This window comes from Platalea leucorodia (assembly GCF_965183815.1).
Source record: "Platalea leucorodia genome assembly, chromosome: 1".
Classification (NCBI taxonomy): Eukaryota; Metazoa; Chordata; class Aves; order Pelecaniformes; family Threskiornithidae; genus Platalea; species Platalea leucorodia.
Window position 1 is genome coordinate 32,163,407 of NC_138823.1, and position 23,158 is coordinate 32,186,564.

At 41.4% G+C, this 23,158-nt stretch overlaps 1 protein-coding gene across 2 annotated transcripts in view; it reads left to right on the forward strand.

Annotated features, from left to right (window-relative positions):
• Positions 1-20,492, forward strand: part of ZNF704 (zinc finger protein 704) — a gene marked incomplete at its 5' end in the record, with an annotated part of 112,449 nt that extends 91,957 nt beyond the window's left edge. The window contains 3 exons of one of the 2 annotated variants that reach the window (XM_082312379.1): positions 1,340-1,434; positions 3,210-3,308; positions 17,525-20,492. In XM_082312379.1, the coding sequence (XP_082168505.1) occupies positions 1,340-1,434; positions 3,210-3,308; positions 17,525-17,540 (210 nt within the window). In that variant the 3' untranslated portion in view covers positions 17,541-20,492. Of the gene's footprint in view, positions 1-1,339; positions 1,435-3,209; positions 3,919-17,524 lie in introns of those variants that run through there. The other variant, XM_082312378.1, reaches the window with a different exon arrangement.
• Positions 20,493-23,158: the final 2,666 nt, after the last annotated feature.

Consider the following 23,158-nt stretch of genomic DNA (forward strand, 5'->3'; position numbering starts at 1 on the left):
GAGTGATAGGACAGAAGGAGCTAGTGTGGTCTCTGGATGTATAAAGCACGAGTTCTGGTAAACAGGCACAGAGAGAGGAAATGTCTTTCACGTTTTGGATATATAAAATATATCAGTAATGGCCTAAACGCATTCAGAGTGTGAGCTGCACATGCAGTTAAGTCAGAAATTACTGTAGTTACCAGCCAAGAGTAAAAGTTGAAAGAGTGTCTGCACTCCATTATAAGTACTAGTTTTTTGCTACTGTGGAGTAGCTATAAAATAGACTTCATATCGAAAATCAAAGCCCATTCATCTCTTCAAGTCAGGTCCGTTCCCATTCTTCCAGATATGATGAGACTTCAAAAGGGCAGGAGTGAAAAGTCACAGCAGTGCAGGGAGCTGTGACAATACCTGCAGGTCCGGGCTGCAGGGGGCAGCGGCTCCGTGCACCAGATGCCCAAATGCCGCTTGCTGCATTCTGTACCTAACAAAAAAGGAGTGTTTGTACATTTTTTCTGGTGTTTTAGATGTAAAGTGGTTATGGACTTCACCCAGGAGCAAAATAAGACCCTAGCAGTAAATAATTTAGGTGGCATTATTTAAGGCCAAGCTTTATGCCATGTGATTACCCGAATAATGTTGCCAACCCCCAAGCTCATGTAGGAGGCTTATCTGGAAAGTCTCAGGAGACCAAACTACACCCTTTGCTCGAGGACATGCACAAAGGAGGACACCTGCTCAGAAGATTTACAGTGCAGAATAGAGGAAATAATCCAGTACCTCTTGTTGGCAGCCTTGATCAGAAGGGCTGCCTTGCACTCCCGTTAAAACCTGGAGGGCCGCATCGCAACTGTCCTGCAGCAAAGCCCCTTCTCCAAGGCCGTCTCTCCGCAAAGAGTGCCAAGTCACAGATGAGAGCAACACGTGAAATCCCTTTATTTCATAGGGGTTCATTGGTATTGATCTCAGCACAGGCCAGAGTTTATTTTTCCAGTTATTTTCTCTGCTTAAATTGGAGAAAGTTTTCGTAAGAGCTATTCAGAGTTCTTAAATGAGAACGAATGCATTTTCTGTATTTTCCAAAACCTGAAATGATGCTGATCTGTATTCTGGTTTGCTCTGTTTGGATGACTGGAAGTACAGGGAAACAAAATGGAGCTAATATAGTGTACCTAATGCTCAGTGGACATCTTGCTAAATAGACCTATAACTTAACTTACGTTTTTATGTTCCATAACAACCTTTCCTGGGTATCCGTGCCACCATGCATCATGAATTGCATTTTCTGGGAGAAGTGTTTATACTGCGTTCGTATGTGTATGTTCTTCATAAGCAGTTTTTTTGTCTGTATTGACAGGTCTCACCAACTCATAATCGTCCTGCAGGGAGTGGAGAGCAGAAACAGTCCCACACAGTTCTTTCATCACCGCCTAGAGTAGCATTTGGCTTGAGGTATGGGACCATTAGCTCCTGCTGACAGACCAGCAGCCGCAGAACCTGGAGGGCATTTAGTAAATAAGATGTCAGTGGCCAAAGAAACAGAAAAACCACACCACCAACCGTGATTGCACTTGTCAGGCAGTTTCTTACGGGAACGCTTCAGAGTAACTGTTCTGGACCGATTTTGCTTTTCATTGCCATCAAAAGTAAAGTTCAGGGGGAAAGTGAGTTGTTGCAAAATGAAGGAGGCAGGCTGTGAAGCAAAACCGCAGGCCTTATGCCAGGCGTGTCTGGAGCTCAGATGCAGATCTAAGTTGCCCTGTAAAGCAACGCTGCCCAGATTCACTGCTCCAGCTGAAGCATCCTGAACTTCATTATGTGGCTTTGCTTTTTCCTCTCAAAATCTGGGCAGTCTTGTGCGTTCATCACCATTCAGTCAGTATGGTATTTGGCTACAAGTGAATTATAAGAAACTGTATCTTACAACAAATTAGATCAAAGCAAAGCTTTTTATACCTTGTCTTCCTAGACGTAAGCTACATTCACTTCCATTACAGCTAACTGATGTTTGACCAGAATCTGCTTTAAAAGTGTTCAAAAAGTTAGGTTAAAAAATCAAACGATGATGCTAAATTTCTTACAGTAAAGAAGCTCTTAATTTCTCACAGTCCTCAAGGTGACTGTACCCTAAAACAAGACGAAAGGAAGATTTCATGCTTTTCATTTTCTTCATGACTCTCAGATCATTGCATATGCTACAAACCAAACTTAAGATCTTCCCAATTCATGGATTGTGCCCATTAATGAATGTTCAGTAGTCAAAAAATGTATAGGTATGCAAGAGAGGAATCACCAGGCAATTCCCGTGTGTGCTGCGCAGCATGTAATACAGGTATTAGACAATTCTGTCTGTACAGGTACTTGATTTAAAGATGCCAGGACAGATGGCTCTGCTGTAGCGAGCGTTGGGTTACTCCTTGTAGCATTGCTCCTCAGGTTTGCTGGCTTTCTATGTGTTGAATAAAAAAAAGTTCCATTTTAACAGTTACTTCGATCATTCTCTAAACTTGTGAGCTTTTGAGTGTGATTATAAGATGGAAAACATGACAATCGTTATAGCTTTAAAAGCAGACACTGCCTGCTTTGGGAAGGACAGAGAAGGAGCACATGTGAACGTGCTGCAGCTGAGGGCAAGGGTTAAAACTTGTTTTCAATCACGTTGTTATTTTTCAGTCAGTAAGCTCAGAGCAAACCACGCAGGAAGGGCTGGCAAGCTTAGGAGCTGGTAGCTTTTCCCCTGCTTTGCATAGCTGCTACCTGCTGGTAGTCAAGGTCTGCTGCTCAGAGCTATGCAAAATACTTGTACCGCAGCTCTAAAGCAAAGACGGCTTCTGCCTGCCGTGACCCGGACGGTATTGTAGAATAGCTATGACTGTCCATTACATGGCTAAAGTACCACTTACCGAGACCGGGTTTAGTCGCTGGCTAACGTCAGGGCTGCGTGTTCCTGGGCTCAGCTCCGGGGCAGAGGAGCGGGCTCAGCAGCTGCTGCAGAGGCTGTGGAAGGCAGGCGAGGAGAAGGACCGGTCCCTCGGAGCTGTGGAGTCACGGCCCTACGCCTGTCTGCTTCCTCAGCTCCCGGTTGACTCGAAAACAACCCACGTCCCTTTGAAACGCTGGGGGTTCTCTGCCTGCTGCGCTCCATTGAGATGGTTGTCCTGATCTTAGGGTGATAGAGCAAAGCTACGAAAGCATCTCGTTAACCAGCTTCCCTTTCTCTCTGACAGGAAGCCTAGAGGGGAGGGGAAAAAGTGTCGGAAGGTCTATGGGATGGAGAACAGAGATATGTGGTGTACTGCCTGCCGATGGAAGAAGGCCTGCCAAAGGTTCATCGACTAAAGATTGAAATTATGCAGAGGATTTGGGGATGGGGGAGGACAACAGCAGAACCAGATTGCTGCAGCTGCACTGTATCACTTCCCATTTTCCCTCCAGTGATGTGGTGTTGAGGGGGTTTTTTTGTTGGTTTTCGGGTGTTTTTTTTTTTTTTTTAAAAGAGCTTTGTATTTCAAAGTGAAGCACTTGTAGCCAAGGAGAAGCACTAATCAAAACCTGTGTGGAGCAATAGAGAAAAAAAAAAAGCAAAACCAAGAACATACAACAAAATTCTGTCTTACTAAGTATGGAAACCAGAGCAGCTATTAGTGTTTTTCTGTAAAAGAAAGGAAAAAGTTAATTTTTTTGCTAACTCTGTGAGCTACTTGCTCCTTAGGATAATTTTTAACCATTTCAGTCTCTGTGCTGTGAACGTCTGTATTTGCTAAACTGAACAATTTTTCTTTTCCTGAAACAAAAGATCTCTTTTTGAAAGCTTTCTAATAAACACTTCAGAGTCATATAAGCTACAGTTTACTCAACAAAAGCTGTACTAAGACTGGAGACTGCTAAATAATTCTCCGGATACGAATGACCATGATTATATTCTATTTTTGGAAAGGGGATGTGGGGAGGAGTTGGGATTTTCATTTGTTTGTTTATAGGAGAAAAGCAAAGTCTGAATTTGCAAGAAGGACAAGCAGTGCTCCTGGAAGATTTTTAAACCAGGCGCAGACCAGTGGAGTGGAACAAAGTAATTTAAGTACCAAATTGGATTTTGATCCTCAAGAGGAAGAAAAGCAGCAATGGAAAGTCACCAGCAGATACTGTCACAACGAGAAGTTGAGGGAAGAAATCCGGTGATGCTTGATTGAAACCCGTAAGAATATAATTGGGGTCCGGTAGCTTTTCTTACCGCTCTCCCGTTTCTGAGGGGGGGTGAACAGTCGGACCAGCACGTCTGCTGCTGCAGGAGGCCTATAAAGAACTGGTAAATGCAGCCGCTAGGATTATATGTAATACCTATTCAGGGACACGATCCAGCCCAGCAGTTCTGCTCTTGCTTCCTTTTCTCTTATTTGAGAGATTGTTGTTAAGATAATGGTTTGCTCAGCTTCCCTCCCCCCCCCCCCCATTAAAGTTGCTAAGATTTATTTGATGCAAACAATTGGCAGAGAAAAGAAAATACCCCCTTTCCACAACATCATCGCAGAAAAAGAAGTACAACAGCAAAGGAGCAGTGTATTTATGGTAAAAGTCCGTTTCTTAACACATTTTGATACACGAATTAACAAGTTTCTCTACTTGCAGTACTTGGATAGATTTGGGTACTTTAGTTTCTCTGTCCATTAGAAAATACACCAGAATGCGGAAAGCTGGTGTTCTGTCCCAACCTGTATCAAGTTACCATTAATTAACGATTATTTCAATGTGAAAATAAAATAAGGATTTACTAGGATATGAATGTATACAGTTAAACAATACTTGCCTGTTAAACAAAACAAGACACCTTAAAAAAAATCAAACAAAAACACAGAAGCAAAACTTTGCCTGTTAATAGAGGCATGGAGGCCCACAAATTCCTGGATTTTTGTTTTTTCATACCATTTGAAATTAGACCAGATCTTTTTCTTTTTTTTTTTTTTTTTAATTGTCTAAGCTGGCTCATCCTTACTGAAAAAGGGGCACTCTAAGTATCTAAACAGCTTTCTAAAATCTGGTCCAAAGTTCACTTGATGGCTTTATTAAGCGTGCATTGCTGCTTATGCCTCTGTAAAAGCACGAGATAACAACGCAGTTCTTAAGAACACACATTATGAATTCCGTATAGTAGCACCAAGAAGTAAAATTTATAATAGGAGCTACCAAAGGTTATCATCTGATTTTCTTTGAACAAGTTAATTGGGCAATCAGATGCCTAATTTGAGCATGCTATTTCTGCAGTTGTTTACAAATTGTGTCATTTACATGCACAAGTGGCAAGATATGCTTGCATGCACGCAATTACTTGATTTTTTGCCCAGTTGTGTTCTCTAAGTCATTAAAAAAAAAAAAAAAGGAAAATAGACTCTGAAATCTAGTAAGACCCTGAAATACATACACAGATGTGTGTGTATGAGTATTTATATATATATATAAAATATATAACTATATATTATATAGGGTTTTTTTATATATATATATATAATCTGGGATCAACACGGAGAAGAAAGATTGTTTTCTTTATAAATATAAAACAAGACACTAAAGGTCAGTGGATACATATAGCCACTGTTTTATCGTCTTTCTTAGTAAGATGTGGGTCATGGGTTTTCTTTGGATGTTGTATTTTTTTCAATTTCCTTAGTAAAATACCTCATAGTAATTCATAGTCATTTAATCTTAAAACACTGAGCTTTCTGTTGGTGTATTTACTTTGGTAGAACTTAGAAAATTTGGGTCTTTTCCAAGATACTCCTGCCAATTTGCCCCCCCATTTTTACAAGCACTCTGAGACTAATTATAATTTCCATAATTAATTTGACTATTGCTAGACTGACCGTATTTGCGTATATATTTGTTGTTCCCCTCCTTTTCTATTTTCTCTTTTTGCTTTGGAGGATTTTTTTGAAAATAATGTATCAGATTGTATATTGTTTCTATAATGTCATGGCATTGTGAGCACCTTTCCTGAGGGCACTTTACGAATTATTGTAATAAGATTATTCTTTATAAATTTCTGCACAAAAGAATGGTTTTGTCACCAGATCAGATGGCCCTCTGGTACAAATTTGATATGGATTACATATAGGCACAAAAGCCACAAGTCTTGAAAACGGGATAGAAAGTTGGTGTTAACAAAACAGAGGACAGAAGATACTTGATAAATCCTGCCAGGACAAAGCTAAATTTGCCAGTATTTTTACACAACCTTTAATCAGCAGTTTATATTAAATCAGTTTTGCATCTTACGGCTGTGGCATTTTGATTCAAAAGTAGGCAATGCTCGAGTTACCGTGTCTCAACCGTGGCCTGCGATAGCCAGACGGCACGGCCGTCTGGACCTGCGTGAAGCCTTCAGCAGTTGCTTCGTGCTTGGAACTCAGATTACTTCATGTCACGCGAGCACTTCGGCATCCGCCGAGATCCCCTTCGCCCTCCTGACCCACCCAGCAAGAACGGACATGTCAGCAAAGCCTTTCCTCTGCTGGCAGGACCGAGCGTAATCTGGAATAACTTCTTCCATTTTTCAGTCTCTTGCTTCGGTGTTGCTGTAAGCTGCATCGCTGTCCTCCTAATGTCCGATTCATCTCAAAACTTCTGCACCGGCCTCCCCAAAAGAGTGAGATTTGTTTCCCAAGGAAGAGCTAGCCTGAATGCTTTGGTCATTTATCGTCATCGGTACACGCCATTTCCCTTATTTTTGGTGTCTTTGTGGGAGATAGGTCAGGAAGAACGGCCTGAATGCGTCACGCGGTCTCTTGTGTGCTGCAGGGATTTGGACGTGGCTTCATGTATGTCAAGAGCCAGAACTTCCCCCTGAGATATAAAAATGGAAGGATCTATTTTATTGGGTTTAACCACTTATTAGTATTGATGCTGGTAACAGAAATTGCCAACATCAGTATCAGAGTGGAGATCAACTGCATAGATCCCAAATATTTTTCTTCAGGAGTTTTCTTGTTATAACAAAGCTACTTCCCACTTACCCATTTAGCCCTCCCCCCAGAAAAATCTGGAAAAGGAGATAATTTTAGAAGTGGGGCATTTTAATGGCAGTTTTAAAAATGTGACTGCTCCAACTGCTCCTATATGAAATAGCAGCTATTGGACGTTACAAACTCGGATCATCTTAGTCATAAAATGGTTTCCACCCAAAACAATGTGCCTGATTCTCTAGTGCCTTGCACAAATGTAACAGGATACACGAGATGCAAAGTGAGCAAAAACTCTTCCATTCCAGTTTGCGGGTTTACACTTGCTTTTAACCAATACCAGTCGTCACCTCGCAAGTATCCGTCGTCACGTAAGCCAGACCTGTAAGCCCTGCTTGTGTGAATCAGCTGAGTAGAATGCCTATCCATTGAATTACTTTATCCAAATCATTAGCCTGGTGTGACCGTTAGGTATCTAATGATCTGCAGAGTCCTTGCACCCGTTCACCATCACCGACATCACTTTCTTCATTCCTTCTCCCCTTCATCTTTTAAGATAGCGACTAGGTAGGCAACACAACAGGAGGCAAAGCTTCGGCCAAAAGTTCTTGTAGAACCTGCATGTAAGAACGGATGCCAGCTCCATGTCCTATCTCAGATGTCTTTGTCACTGACTCTTTATTTTCTCATTCATCCTGATGCGGTGAGTCGGGATGGTTTTCTGTTTCTTGCTACGGTCTGGGGCCAGCTGGAGGGGCCCTGCTGAGAATTCAGGACAGTCGCTGTAAGTGTGGCAATATAAAGCAATTTCTTTCTTCCCCTGCCTGTAAATATGTTGAAACACCATCTCAGAAACAGGACGTGGGAGTAGAAGCTTGCTGGCCATGTGTAGAGGCATAACAAGTTACCAGTGAGGCTTATTTCCCTTGGTCCAAACTTCAGTCATCTGTTGGAGAAAGTTGTGCTGCACCTTGTCTTATAAATATTTTGATAAGGAAACGTTTGTAAAGCCTCATCTTGGTCTTACATTCACACTTTACTCGGTCTTCCTGTAAGGTGGTAGCACTGGAACTGAGACCTGTACGGAGCATGGGATTTAATCTGCGTTGCTCGGGATTTTTCTGGTAGATAACCGTGGGCTGTTGCAAAGCACCACAGCAGAGATTTTGTTCTAGTACAAGTTCAGGAGAGTTTTATGGCGCCTTTAGCAAAATAGCTAGAAAGTAAACCATAAGCAAAAATTAATCAAGCTGAGAGTTTAAATACATTCTGTATCTGCTAGATGTAAGCAGCCCCTGTCTGCATCTACGTGGAGCTTGAAAAGCTTCGAGATTGCAAAAAAGCCAGTGTACGCCTATGGTTGATAGTGCCCACTTGAACTGTTTTTTCCATCCTGGACTCCAGTGCTTTCGCATAGACCACGCTCTCACTTCTGTCCAAGCACAAGATTAAAGAAGGTGTGTATCTTCCACATGCAACTTCTTGAGTTCATTCCTCAATACGAAAAACACTAATCATGTTCTTTGTGCTTCACGCAGACCATTTTTAATAGCAGTCCAGAAAGACTCTGAAACCAGAAATCAGTCTGTTTCTGATGGCACCAGGCAAAACAAAATACGGTTTGCTCCTACGCTTGCTCATACTCACAGCAAGAATTCATTTGGCCAGTCAGCTTATGAAATGTCAGGGAATGGGTAAATTTAGTTACAAGCCAGTGTTCTGCTTTTTTTTAACACCTCTTAACACCAAGACTTTTTTTCCTTCCGTGTTGGAATCTGAATGCGAGATCACTAATACACCCTTGAGGGAAATTAATTTAGCAGTAGAAATGCTGTTTCAGCTTTCCTATTACTTGGCCATATGCATAACATTATACTAATGAGGTAGGGTTTCAAGATTAAATCCGAATTCTTGAGGTAATTCAATGCTAAAGATGGACTCGAACATTTTAAAATGTTGGAATGTTAGTGCTTACCATTTGCTAAGCCTCTTAAAAAATTCAGGTTTGACTTTGGAGTTCTTATCTTAGCATGTTATACCCTGCAGCAAGTAGTATATGGTGTGTAACGGTCAGATAAACAAAAGTTACTAAAATGTTTGTAAACAACTGACTTGGGAAGACAGGGGGGAAAAAAGATAATTAATACAAATTTCCTCAGGGAACATAAGAGGGCTGTAAAGGCAGGATGTAGGTTTATTTGAATGGAAGATGGCTAAGAAATTGATTTTTTCTTCCTATTCTAGGCAAAATTCAAAGAGCAATATGTCACTACTTGAATTATTAAAATTAGAAGGAAGCACTAAGTAGTGAATGTGGTCTTACTTAATGTTATAGCTCATGAAGTTCCAAATAGAAAAAAACAACACAAAACAAAACATGTTAGATGATACAAAAACAGAGAAAATGAGCTTGAACCATAACCTAATTATAAATCTATACATTTGTATAAATCTTTCCAGGATCTACTGTAAATATAAAGGCTTCTTGTTTATATAGTTGCTTGGTCAAAGCATACTTTGTCTATAATTGGATTACTTCTTACCAAATTACTTCAGCGAGCAAAAAAATAATACGTTAGCATGATATCCTGGAGATGTGAGTGCTCCATTTTGCAAAGTGCTAATTCTACGTGAAATTAAAAGAAAACATGCCACCACATCTTTTTTTCATATCTGCAAAGGTATCAGCTTCAGGAAATCCAAGGTTTTACTGAACCACATTAACTAGTATTTTATGCAAATTCTCAAATTTTTCTTTATTTGTACGCAAAGAAATTATTTTTGGTCTGTAATAATTTTTCCTGTCAACTCTTTTTCCTGTGCCCAGGGACTCCATTCTGCACATTCCCAAATATTTATACTGAAGTGAATAAAAATCAGAATTATGGACCTAAAAATGGAGCTAGCACCTGGCGTCAGAATTTTTAGTATCGGTAGTTAACTGTAGTAATTAATCCTTAGAGTGACGCCAACAAATCTCGCAGGGAAGGGGTGCACGTAATCTATAGATGAGCAGGTACGGCTGCGCAGAGGTAGAACTACTGGTGTCCCAACAGGGAGACGTAGGCTCAGGTTCGTCAGAGCACTCAAGCGTGAGTCCAGCTTCACTCGCGGGGTTTGCGGATGAGAGCGCCCGCGTCTCCAAAGTCAGGCACGCGTTTCTCTGCTCTTCTGAAATCAGGCCTTGGCAAGAGAGATGCTCTTACAGCTTTGTTTGAAATATGCACTTTGTAAGACAATCTATCTTTTCCTGACTTTATGCAATTTATCTTGTGTTTAGAAGACCAGATGAATTTAGAGAATTCTTTTTTTTCATTATTTTTTGCATTGCAAAAGGGAAGTGAGAAAGAAGAGGAGTTTAACTGTACATTTCAGCACGTGAAAGCATTGCTTAGGGTTGTGAAAGGTGTCAATGTGCCATCAAGCTCAAAGGAACTTACTTGAGCACATCAGAAAAAAAATGCATGACAAGCAGATCACGTTTATATATAAATTTATATAGTTCCATCTGTATTCCTGGTTCGCTCAACACTCCTCCAGGCAACTGCAGGCATAGGAGCTCTGAGTGTGCAAGGAAATAAGTAAGTTTACCTAAAAACTTTAGGAAAACTGTGCTTTTAAGCCACAAATTATGTTGTCTATGTGTAATTTTTAGTGTTAAAAGGAAATAGACAGTAGCCTTATTAACAAGGTGCAATACTTACAAAGGGCTAAATTGTGGAAACAAGTGGTGTGTGTTTGTACATCACTGCGAAATGTGCACTCTTTTAAAACTGACTTTTATAGCACTGGGATCTTATTACCTCTCTGAAATTATAACGTTGGTATAGTTTTATAACCATTTATTACACATTATGAAACAGGATTTGGGATTTCCTAAGAACCAGAAGGAGGAGAGGGGGAATTGTAAATCACATAGAATAGCGGTGTGGTGTTTTACATGGCAGAAGTAACCTAACCCACCTTTACAAAGCTGTACAAATCCTGGATTACTGAAAGAAAAAAATATATTGCCCTTGGTTACAGAGACAGTTTAGTCTGAAATTGCCCGTGATGTCACGAGAATGCCTGCTTCGGTGCTCGGTGTTTGGTTTGTCCCTTGCATTTTATTATTGGGTTTTATTTGTTTGTATTCTGATTGTGAAGACATTTCTAAATCACCAGTACTTGGCTTGAAATTTTATTCTTTTGAAAATAACTTTTAAAATGGAGAGATTTCTTCATCGTACTGTGCAGTCTGAAGGAGATCATACAACACGGTGGCGAGTTCATGCACGCAGAAGGTTACACAGGAAAAGATTATGCTGAGGGGTCGTTGTTCAGTTACGCAAAGGGTTTGAACAATCAAACTAAAAGCTCTGTTCACGTGTTTATTCTCTCCACCTGCACTGTGGAGTCAACAGGATACAGGTTTCCAAGTATGTTGTATCTTGCCATCTTACACCTTTTTTTTTTTTGCTGTTAAATAATGACATACACATCATTTTCCCATCTCTCTTACTGTTTTTGTCTTATGCTCAGAGTCCAGAATTAACTCAAAGACAGAAATAATCCGATCTGTTGACCAGAAGGCTGTTGGGTTGTTTCGCTGTTCGGCTGACTTCTAGCAAAGGGCCAAAGGACAAATTCAAAATTTAGGGATATCAGTCGAAAGAGGCTCGAGCTAGTCGGGTAAGACCTGAAGCAAAACTGCTCAGAACTGGATTCCCGTAGGAGGAAATTAGTCTTAAGCAGTCAGTTACAGAAGTTTTTGTGTTTTGTTTTTTTTTTTAAATTACAAGCCTGATAAAAAGTCTTGTTACACGATTAAGAGCAAAATGCAGATAGCATTGTAACTAGCTGAGCCCTGGGAACATTACAGGTTTTCCCTGGAGAGTTGCAGTTATTCCCGTGAATAAGTGCATTGAGTAGGGCTGCTCGCCTGGGAAACCGGTGTAGAACAGAGGCAGCTGGGTGTTCTCCGTGTGACTGTCCCCACTGTAACTGGGAGTGTGAAATTGTCAATCTCCCTTTCCGAGGGCTTGAGAAGAGAATTTTGCTGTTCGGCTTTGTGAGAGGGATGGATGCGTACCTAGGCACGTTTGCATGGCTGTTGGAAGATGTTGGCTCAGTTTCTAGTAATAGCAAAGTGGTGGGACTTTGGATGTGTCACTTAGTGACAGCTTCAGGAGCTGTTAAGCACATGGTATTCAGCCTGAAATCCATCCCGCTGATACCAGGGCTGGGGAGAAGGGGGTTTCTCCGAATGGGATCCAGGATCGCCAGCCTCTGTGAAGGGAGTCACCCCCACAGTCCGTGTGCTGGCAGCTGGAGCAAGTGCTCCGTTAGTTGTGTCCAGCTTGAGGGCGGTGGTATCTGCATTCGTTTGTGATCCACAGTACGGAACGCTCTTGTGAAGAATGTTCTTTCTTTCAGAGATGAAAGTAAAAACATTGGAGAACTTTTATGTTACAAAAGGTCACTGAATAAATTACAGTATTGTCAGGGCTGAAATCAGAAGCAGTGGTTTCCCTCCTTCCAGAGCCGTGCTGCAGCTCCCCAGCTAGCCAGTGGGAGCAGGCTCCCGCCTGGGCTCTCGTGGAGCCCTGTAACTTTAACCAAGTCCTTTTCCCAAGACTTGCTGGAACCCAGCAAAGAGCCCTAAAACCAGGCCAATGTGAGTTTGACCCCCCAGGTGAAGGAGGCTCCTTCCAACTCTTTCCCAGCTCTTCCACTTCCTAAGCGAGTGTTTTATTAGTAGACTTTTATAAAGGGGGCATTGCCCCATCACTTCCCAGTGGCATTTCTAACACAGCACCAGCCACCGCTGCATTTGCAAGGAACCAGACATTGTCTTTGTCAGTCATGGGGTTTGGGGAATATTATTTTAGATTTAGATCTCTATATTTCACCTAACGCTGTAGTTCCACAGCAGGTGAAGTTGGCATAAGCTTGTGCTACTGTTGAACGACTGTTCCTACCCCCTGGCAGAGACATGTCTGGAGAGAAATACCCTAGGTGATGCTGGCTTGAACCACTCCTAAAAGTGTAGATCTATATAAAATGCCTAAAGACTAGATCAGTATATGCTTTGCTGCGTTTGTACCTCTGCTCTTCATGTGGCAGGCATGCTAATACTGTCTTCATCCCACCCTGCCCTGGCTGGAGTCTCATTCAGGGCCTGGAGTCGCACATGCTCCTACAGCAGCTAGCTTGAGAGAGCTCCACTAATGGCTGGTTGCTTAGCACTACTAGAACACCATTAAAACAGCATTGATTTCGATATGAAATGGAATCTGCAGGGGAAAAAAAGAGGAGTTAGATCAATAATCCTATATGTGATGACTCTTAAGACTACCTCTCAACTGTGCCGTGGTTTCGCTACGCAGATATTGGAGGAGTTGAGGGACATGAAAAGCAACCTTACTGCACCTTGATCCTCTCCTGACCCCAGGGGCGTCCTGGAGCCGGTCTGACCTTATTCAGCATCATCTCAGGCCAGGCAAGGTTTATCGGGGGCTGAGGAGATGTCATCTCTGTAATAGAGCTCTGGGCCACAGAAAACCAGGGTACGCTTCTTATCCAGACATGGTCGCAAATAGGAGAGATCCTCGGCTGCTTTGCTAGCGCAGTTTTTCAGCCTCTTTTTATGATGGCATCAGCGTAAGAATGATGGGAACACCAGGGAGAAGGTAAAAATTCATAAGGTAACTGAAGGAAGATAACTGTCAGCAGCAATTGCATCACATTTTTTTAAACGCTGAAAAAAGTAATTATGTTTTCTTGTCATCTGCTACTCGTATATCATTTCATGTAAGAAAAGTATTTCCATCATAGCAGGGGGTGAATTTAGCACAAGTTAAGCAGCTGTAGGAAAACAAAAGCCCAATTGCCCAGTTTTTATGAATATGGGATTCGTAATATACTCTGCTCGCATAAGACTGCAGTATTTAGATCCATGCATCCTTTTGTCTCGCTTCGGTCACAAAAGGGAAATATCTGCCCACATACATTGTTCTGCCTTTGTTTGCTAACAAATATTATTTTGGAGAATATAAAGTAAATTTAAGTTCTTTTTAAAAAACATTTTTTCTGAATTATTATTATTTTTAGAACCAGAGCATTTCCTCTTTCACTCAGTGTAAAACTACTGAGCTTTAATTTGCTCTGCATTGCACTTTATATATTTTTTTCACTTGATGGGCCATGTATTTTTGATATACAAAACGATAAACATTTTGTTAATCTGGTTTTAACTAGAAATTAACCATGAAACTAAGATGCTTTTATAAAAATGCAAGTTCCATAAAATACAGCAAATAAAACTATTTAGACGAGAAACATTTTTAATGATACGCTGAGAAATATTATTGCTTCTGAAATGATTTACCATTTGGTAAATTCAGTACATTAATGGCTAGCATGGTTTGAAATGGAATATGAATAAGCAGGAGACAAAGTTCTAGACATTGGATTTGCTTATATGCAAAACCTGCATTAGTTTAATTGATAGGGGTCTTAACAATATTAGCCTAATCTAGTTTAAAGAAGTATAAAACTATTCAATAAGCCAGGTTAAAATGAAGAGAGCTCACAGAAAAGTTGAAATCAGTTTAACGTCCTTACCAAAGAGATGCGTTTTTCACCAGGCTAAGGCAGTGCCGTGTCGCGGGCAGTCGGGGAAGCCCCTTGTCTCTGGAGGGGCTGAGCTCGGGCGAGTACAAGGCACCGCCAGAAGCCGTGCGCGAGTATGGACTTTCCTGCTTTCAACAGCAGCTCTCCAAACTCTTCGGCTTACAGGCCCGCTTCCAGGTTGAAAACGGCATTTCTGTTTGGTTTTTCCTGCCTTCACCCCCTCTAATTTTGGGAACTAGTGTCCTAAAGACAATCTTCTTGTTCCCAAATGAGCTCATGAAGAACTCGTCTTCCGTCTGGTTTTGGTGTTAAACTTAACAGCCCTAATACTATTGCATGTAGTTTAGCTTAAGACTTTTTAGATGCCAATTTCAATGCTTTAAACAAAGAACAGCTACTCTACCCCAGCATAGAAGCCCTTCAGATCTTCTGGGGTAAAATAAAAAATTAAATAAAGACATTTTTTCCTTTTACTTTGTCCAAACTCCTTATTCCAAATCACACCTAGAAAAGTGGAAGCCTGCAGTGACTGGAAAACAAAGCACACGGCAGTAAAGAGGGGAGAGAGAGACGGCGATTTTCTTCCCAGGGCGAGCCCTTCTGGGGCTCCCCTCTCCCAGGCGGATGAGCGCGTGTGTGCACGGGCCACGCGCAGCTCTGAAGTCCTTGACACCGTGGTGTGAAATCCCTGCAAAAGCGCTTTGTCAGCTGCCTCCCAGGGGCCCCAGTTCCTTTTAACAGACTTTCAGACATCCTGCTTTTTCATTTCTACGTCCATAGGTAAAAGTAAAAGCTAACCGCTGCTCCACAGCATGAGTACAGTCTCACCTTGAGCTGCAAATGTATCATCTTGCCTTTTTCAATCAAGCTTCAGTTTCGCCCACAAAGACGTGCAGAATCCAAGTATTTCTGCGTGCTGTAAAGCTGTTGTGTCCTTTCAGGGACTAACGGGAGTCCCTGGAGCGTGGCAAGCGCACTGCCACTGGCTTGCAAGCTATGTCCTTAACACTGGCGAGCACCACGATACCTGTGCTGAAGAGAAAGCATAGATTAATGTTACCTGTACATCCTACCACAGACATGAGCGCTATGCAGCGCTGCTCAGGTCTGGCAATTGTGGGAAAGTGCTTAAAACCTTTGCACCAAGCACAGGGTGTCTCTGAAAACTCAGCTGGTGTTTGGCTGAGGAGCAAGGGCAGTGACCGGCCTACTCCAAGGTGCCGGTCCATCAGGCAGCACAAATAACAGTTCTGTTGCCCAACTAGTTTCTGTATTTTCATTTACGTTTGAAGGAAAGCTTAGAAGAGAAGACTTTTGCATGTAGATGATACTCCTCAGCAATCTGATTTGATTCTGCCCTCTGGGGGCAGTCTGTGGGCCCGCAGAGCAGATTTAGGTAAGGGACTTCCACTGCCAGTGACTTGCACATAGCAAAAAACTGTTTCTTATTAGAAGCAGGTGCTTTTTTCTTTTCTTTTTCTTAATATTAAAAAACACAGAACAACAAAATGCCACCATGCAGACCTTAGTTAAACTCTCACTGTCTCCCTGTAGCACCAGCAGCTGGAGAGAACTCCAGAATTCAGAGGACCTTGGCCATAACTCATCAGAAAGCCTCTACAATCCATTGCCACTGAAAATGTTTTAGTGCTGGATCGAAAACATACAGACTTGGGCTCTCCAAAATTCCTCTAAGAGTTTTGCTGTTACTTTATATGAAAAAAAGTGTTAAAATCTTTGTGCCTGCATCTGAGTCTATTCTGCCTGCTAAACCAAGAGCACTTCAGTAGACTTCAGATACGTAGGGAGTCATTCTCAGTACAAGCCGTGATGCTCCAAATATTTCAAATCTTTTTCTTAAATTAGAAACATTTGTGAAATTAGCAATGTGTCTATTAAGGCGTAAAAGTCTACGAAAATAATTGAGTTAAAATACTAAGAAGTATGTGCTTGCACTTGAAACTTCTTTAAAGAAGGACTACTGAATTACTGATTTTCTAAGCACTAGCTCCTGAGTTTTATTAATGTATGTACTAAACCAGCTTTGGACAGAGTAACTTCTAAAAATTGAGAAGGAATTTTTTTTTCTCAAGTTATTCAAGTAATTCAGGTAATGAATAGTTTATTTCTGGTCACTGGGTTTTAGAATGAGCAAATCTCATCCTCTTGCACTTCCAATATTCCTTGTTTGTATGGAAAAAAAAAAGTTTTCTGCTTTTTCGTTTCCCAGTGAATGGTCAGTTCACTAGCTACAGGCAATGTTTCTTCACTTAGATGGCAAAATATGCTTTGATAAATTTACTCTTCTACTTGTGAATCCTGATTATCTGATTAGTTTATTTTTTCTAGTTCCAGAAATGCTTTTGTGCAGTTTTCATAGATATGGTTGAATAAAACTTGCAAGGAAGAATCCAAGTCATCTAATAAGTGCATTCGCCACTTTTTTTCCTAAGTAAAAATTAAGAACATGAAGTATCATGAAAAAAGTCAATTCATTCCTGAATTAAATATTTATAGAACATCTTGATTAGTAAAAAGCACTAATCTTTGTTAAAGTTACATTTAATAGCAAACCACTGTGTTTTAGTACGTATCACAAGTGAGAAAGCAATTTTTCTTTAGAAAAAGCACAAAGGGAAAACAAGATTAAAACAGACCATTTAAACCAAGGTTTTCTCCTTGTCTTTAAGCCCATGCTGCCTGGTGCGTTACTGTTGTACGTCCAGGGATGCTCAGGACAACAGACATTCTTCACGGGAAGCAGCTAGGTTCCAAAGTGTTAACTGAAATAAAGGCAAAAGTGAGCAAACTTGTAGAATTTTCTAAATACTAGCTCAGCTATTGCCAAAAAAGCAAAAAAGCACTACTTACTGCTGAACTAGAATGTCAGCATTTTAAAAGAAAGAATCACATTTTAATCTAGCTCACACACCATACTTAAAACCCGATTTCTGTTGCGTTACTTGTTTGTCTTACAGGACTTACACTTGTTAATAAACCTCAGAGCAGGGGGCACCAATACTCAGATGACCACGGTTGAATTGGAATCTCTCAAAATCCCCAAATCTATTATACTTTATTACAGAAGCAAGTCTTTGAATGAAAAACTACTTAAAATTATCTCAGAAAAGCAAGAAGAAAAAGAAGCTAATTCTTTATCTGGGAAACGCCATTCAGCTACCACCATTAACTCACAAGCTGTGTGCTTAACTGGTCTGCTGTAGCTTTGTCAGGTCGCATTTTTGTTGAAAGCAGCTGGTGATTAAACTACATAGCAAAGAACCTTCCTTTGATCTTTGTAAATGAATGTATACGTACAAACTATGCATTTTCATACGGCTGCATACTGTATCTCGAATCAATTTAACTCCAACCTTTTCCTCTAAGTTAGCAACCCCCACACTTCAGGAGCTGAAGGTGCTGCCATCTCCTTCAGTGTTTATTTGTCTCTTGTTTCTGCTGTCCAAAAACGCAAGCCGCAGGACGGCGGAGTGCTGACCTGCAGGGCCGCAGGAGCAGAGAGGCCGGGGGGCCGTGGCCAAGGCAGGGTCCTGGCACGCTCTGGGGGCCCAGTTTGGACTCCCGGGCCCAGCGTGGCCAAGCAGAGCGATGTGATACCTGTGCTTGCTCAGCCAGGGCTGCTGCTGCTGCTGCTCCGGCCCTGACACCTCTTGCACTTTTGCTCAGCGCCTTGCCCGCTGGGGCGGCAGAGCGGGACCAGCAGCTGCTCTCTCGCGCAGGGTCAGTACGAGTTGACAGCAACACTAGAACAAGCTATGCCAAAGAGGTGGTCACTGCCAACTGGGCTCGCAGCCACGATCCTCCCGCTCGTGAGAGCCTTCTCAGCCACCCTACCGGCCCAGTTTCCTTCTTACCACCGCTTCTCTACGGTGCTCTGCAGCACACCGCTTCGGAGGCAGGGATGGCTCCTTCGGGGCCGTGGAGTCGCGGCTGAGACCTGCTGCCCCAGGTGACACATCGATCAAAGCACTCAATCCTTCAGCCTGAGCGCTGACCGGACTTCAGGGCTGGGGTGTGTAAGAGTCGAGGGATCAGACCTTGCTCTTAGCGTACCCTCTGTTGGAAGGAAGTAGGAAAGATGAAAAATGGATGTCTTGTAGCTGCTGTAATGAAATGAAGGAAAAAGGTATTGCATGCAACATTCTTACTTAAATTTTGGGTTGTTGCTGTAATATACATCAGCCCAGTCTGGTCAATGAATGCAGTGTGTTTCTTACAGTTTATCCTACAGGAAGAAAGACAAAAAAAAAATAGATGTATTAAGAATATCCTTGCTTTAGAGTAAAGCAAGCCTGGACTCAACAACAAAGAAAGATTTTGTTTATATGCAAACTATTCAAATATTTGATACCGGTAGGAAGGCAGTGGTATGCTTATCTATCCAGAGATGTGCACTCATCTAGGTTATGTTTAATTGAAAAATATTTTTACAGTGTGTATTTGTATTTAATGGGCTAAGGCCTTTAATTTTATATTCTTTACAAGCATTAGCGTAGAAATTATGTTTTCCCATTTATTGAGCTACCTGCCCAGGCTAGTTGTCCATTTGCATAAAGAATCTTGCCACTACTTCAGAGGGTTTTGGGTTGCTTTGTTTTGTTTTTTTTTAAACACTGTCCTTTTAAAAAAAAATGCAGTGCTTTTTGTATGTTGCTCAATAGAAAAACATATTCCATACCAGGGCCCCTACAACGTGATCCACAGAACCCAGTGAGTTGAAAAAAATGCTTGAGGGCAGGTCTTGAGCGGCTTTCAGCTGCCGTATCTCCCGTAGCGGCGACCATTCCTACCAGGGGAGGACCTGCCCCCAGGAGGGTTACGCGGAGGTAGCCGTAGGGGTGCTCGGCGCCGTAGGGGCGGCTCTCTGGAGCTGGCAGATCTCCGGTACCAGGATGTGGCCTGTAACGGCAACAGAAAGGCACTGCTGCATTTCTCTGCAATCCGGCGCTGCCCCGTGGGCCCGGGGTAGCTCCAGCTGCAGTCCCTCCAATCAAAGCTCTGACCGCGACCCTCAGTCTTTTGCCGTCACTTACTATCACAAAGTTAACTTTTTAAAATGAGAGCGAGCTTCCAACTCTGGCACTAATGGAAATACTGAATACTTTTAATATATATATATATATTTGGAAAGTATTTGAAAAAAGTGTTTTGTCTTTTTTTATACAACTTTTAGCCAAATAGAAGTATTCTCATTATTACTTCTGTGGATACCTGTCCACCTGTAAATAAACTCATATATTCAGGTACACGAACCTGAAGAAAAGAAATAATAAAGACTGTTCACGGGCTATGCGCTTTGCTAGCTTTTGGTTCCTTTGTACATAAGAGGTAACTGTTTAAATGTTGGGTGGGTTTTTTTAATTTAATTGTTGTTCCTCTAAAGAAAGAAGAAGAAAAAACTTTTGACTTTGTTTTCTCTTTTCTGAGTTAATACAAAGATTTTCTAACTTTTTACTGCAGAAATGGATAAATACCTGGTGCTATGTGAATTTGAGTCGAACTGGCCATAGCAGACACACCAGTTAGAATGCACTTTTCCTGTGGCACACAATGTATTTTCTCAGAAGGGATTTTCAAAGGACCATCAGATGTTTACATTTCTTCTTGACGCCCCAAATAGTTTTGAATATTGAAATAACTCCCCAAAATAGAGAAAGTCACGATCCATTACCAATGCGACGAATCCTTACATTTAGGTATCTACGACGGGTTTGTACAAATACCATTTTAGAGCTAGGTGAAATATTGGGCTTTCATACTTTGTAATGCTTTGCTGTGACAATAACTATGCTGTTGCTATCTAGTCTAACCTCATTGTAGACCTGTAACTTCCTGTTTATGGTTATGTCATGAATTGCACTGGCTTGAATTCAGCCAAATACTGACTGTTCAGCTGAAATATTCCGACTGTTACGATGTCCACAGAACATTAATTAAATGCACTTGTATCTGACTACTGCGGAGTATGTCAAATTATTCATGTAATAAAACCCTTGTGTATAACTTTTGCTACTTGTTTATGTGAACCTTAGTTCTTTTACAGCCGTGAATGTCAGCACATCAACCAAGGACCGGCACGAGTCAATGGTAGCCTTTGCACTGGCTTCATTACAAACAGGACTGGATTCCTTCCCTTCGATCAGAAGGCAGGTATTTAGACACCATAACGTGAGCTAAGACACACGGGACAGTGTGGACACACGGGAATGTGGCCCTTGAATTTTAAGTTTTGGCCTTGTGAATTTTAAGTGCAGCCCTTAGCTTGTGACTACGGTTTCCCGCTTCCAGGGGGATATATGCTATAAAACTGGTCTTCCCGATGCATTAAGCCAGCAACACTTTTCCTGCCCCGCTCTTGCCTGGCAGTAGAGGAGTAGCTGCTCTGTGCACAACAAGGAACGCTCGTGCTAGGCAAAGCTTCGTTTGAACAGGATACGCCTTTCTCATGGTAAAGCTAATGAAGCTACTGCTTTAAACTTGCAAGTTGGAGAGACATTCCTGAAACAGGGAGTAGTTTGTTAAAAAAAAAAAAAACAAAAAAACAACTAGTACCTTTCCGTCCAAGTTCTCAACTCCCTTTCTAGCTTTGTTAGGTCACATTTAGATTTTTCTTTGGCAAATGCATTCCTACCCACTGCTGCAAAGCCAACTCCAATATAAATAGCAAGGCTATTAAATTTAATGAGCGGTTTAATCATTCTCTTCACATTTTCCTCCCTTCAAGCAACACCTCCTCACCACACACATGCATACACAGTCGTCCATCTCGAGTAAAGAAGATGTCTCAACTAAGCTGTTCGCTAAGCCAGAGGCAAAACAGCTTGGGCAAAGAGGCTCTGCCCTGCTGCCCAACAGCATGTTATGGTCTCTAACAGTCAGGCTCGTCCAGGCGGTGCCCTCCTGAACCTGCCTGTCATCCCGCCGATACCAGGCACTGCTTGCAGCTTCTGTTGGAGGCGGCTGTTGTCTTCACAGACAGGCAGGTACCCAAAGCTGGCTGACTTGCATCATGAGAGCAGGCAATCCTACAGCTCATTCCTCTACGTACAAAAAGGAAGGGATTTGAAGTCATATAATTAGCAAGGAAGCGTTTTAGTGGTATTTCAGATTAAATTCCGCTAATTAAATGCCACTTTAAGAGCTAATAATCTTTGCTGTAATTGATGGTTCTGAAGACAGGCAGACCGCTGGTTACAGTTGTCTTTATGCAAACGTTTTCTACTTTTGTACATTAAAAAAAGGGGATTTCATTTTAGCTCAATATTCCATACCTATACTCCCTCCTCGCCGCTCCCACACAGGCTTTGTCTCTTTTTGAGCCAGTTCTGAGCAGTTTTAAGAAGTGACCACCTTAGGTCCATTTGGTTTAGAAATATTTCACACCCTCATGTAATTCCATTTAGAAAATTTTGAGACAGAAGGATTCCTTCTCTGCCTGCATCAACAACTTCCTCTAACCTCATTTCTTTTAGCTAAAATAATTCACTAAATTCAAATTTGGGCTTCAAATACTCTTGGCTGCAAGAAAACAATTTTTGTTGAAATATCCTGTGTGTTTTGTTCTTCAAATGTTGCCATCATCTTTTTTTTTATGCCAGTACCTTTGAGACCTGTTTACCAAACGTGGTGTTACAGAATCATTGTGTTATAATCTTACTTCTTCTGTGAGGTCCTAGTGGAAACCTGCTGCACCAAAAGCAAATTTTTAGCAATGAAAATACCACTTAGAGAACATTAACATTATTTTCGTGCCCCTTAATGGAATGCATTATTTTCTAGTTTATTTGCTTAAACTGCCAACTTTTTTCTCCCTCTCCCACCCACTCTTTTTTATGATGCCAAGGAAAATATTTAGGTTATAAAAATTGCCATATTGGTTGGAAGACTAAGCTACATTTCTCTTTTTGGCTAACAAAATAAAAAGCAAACATTATGCTAAGATTTATGTTCTAAATTTAGCTTTGGAGAGGAGAAAGAGAGAGAAAGAATTTGCACCTTCCTGAATTATATTTTCCTGCCTTATCCCCAGATGATACCACCATGAACAGATGCAGGGTTTTTTTTGTTTTGTTTTACAATTTTTGGGGAAGGAGAAAAGTTTTCAAGCACATTTGTTTCAATGTAAGGCAAATGACAAGCAAATTTCTCATTACTCTTTGTCTCAGCTTTGCCCTGTAGTCACTATAGTACAGCGTCTTGCTCTGAAACAAGTCTTCATTGATTTTTTTGTCAGGTTGTAAGAACAAACCAAAACAAAACTTATGGCCAGGGAGAAATGGAGGAACCACTACCAAGGACTGGGTTAAACGACCGAGCTTGTTTTTAAGCAACCTTTAACCAATGTGGCATAGCTCCAAGTGTCTCAGTCTGACTCTGCGGACCATTGGTCCACCAGACTTTAACTTCAGTATTATTTTCCAGTAATATCTGAACATTCCCTTTGGGCTAGAAGCAGACTTACGCTTCCTTCCCAGACTTTTTAACTGATAGCTTTGCAGGCTTTTTAGCTTTCCTTCATAATACTATAAGCAGCATCTTTAACATATATACATATTATAATAATACATATAACACATGTATAATAATATATA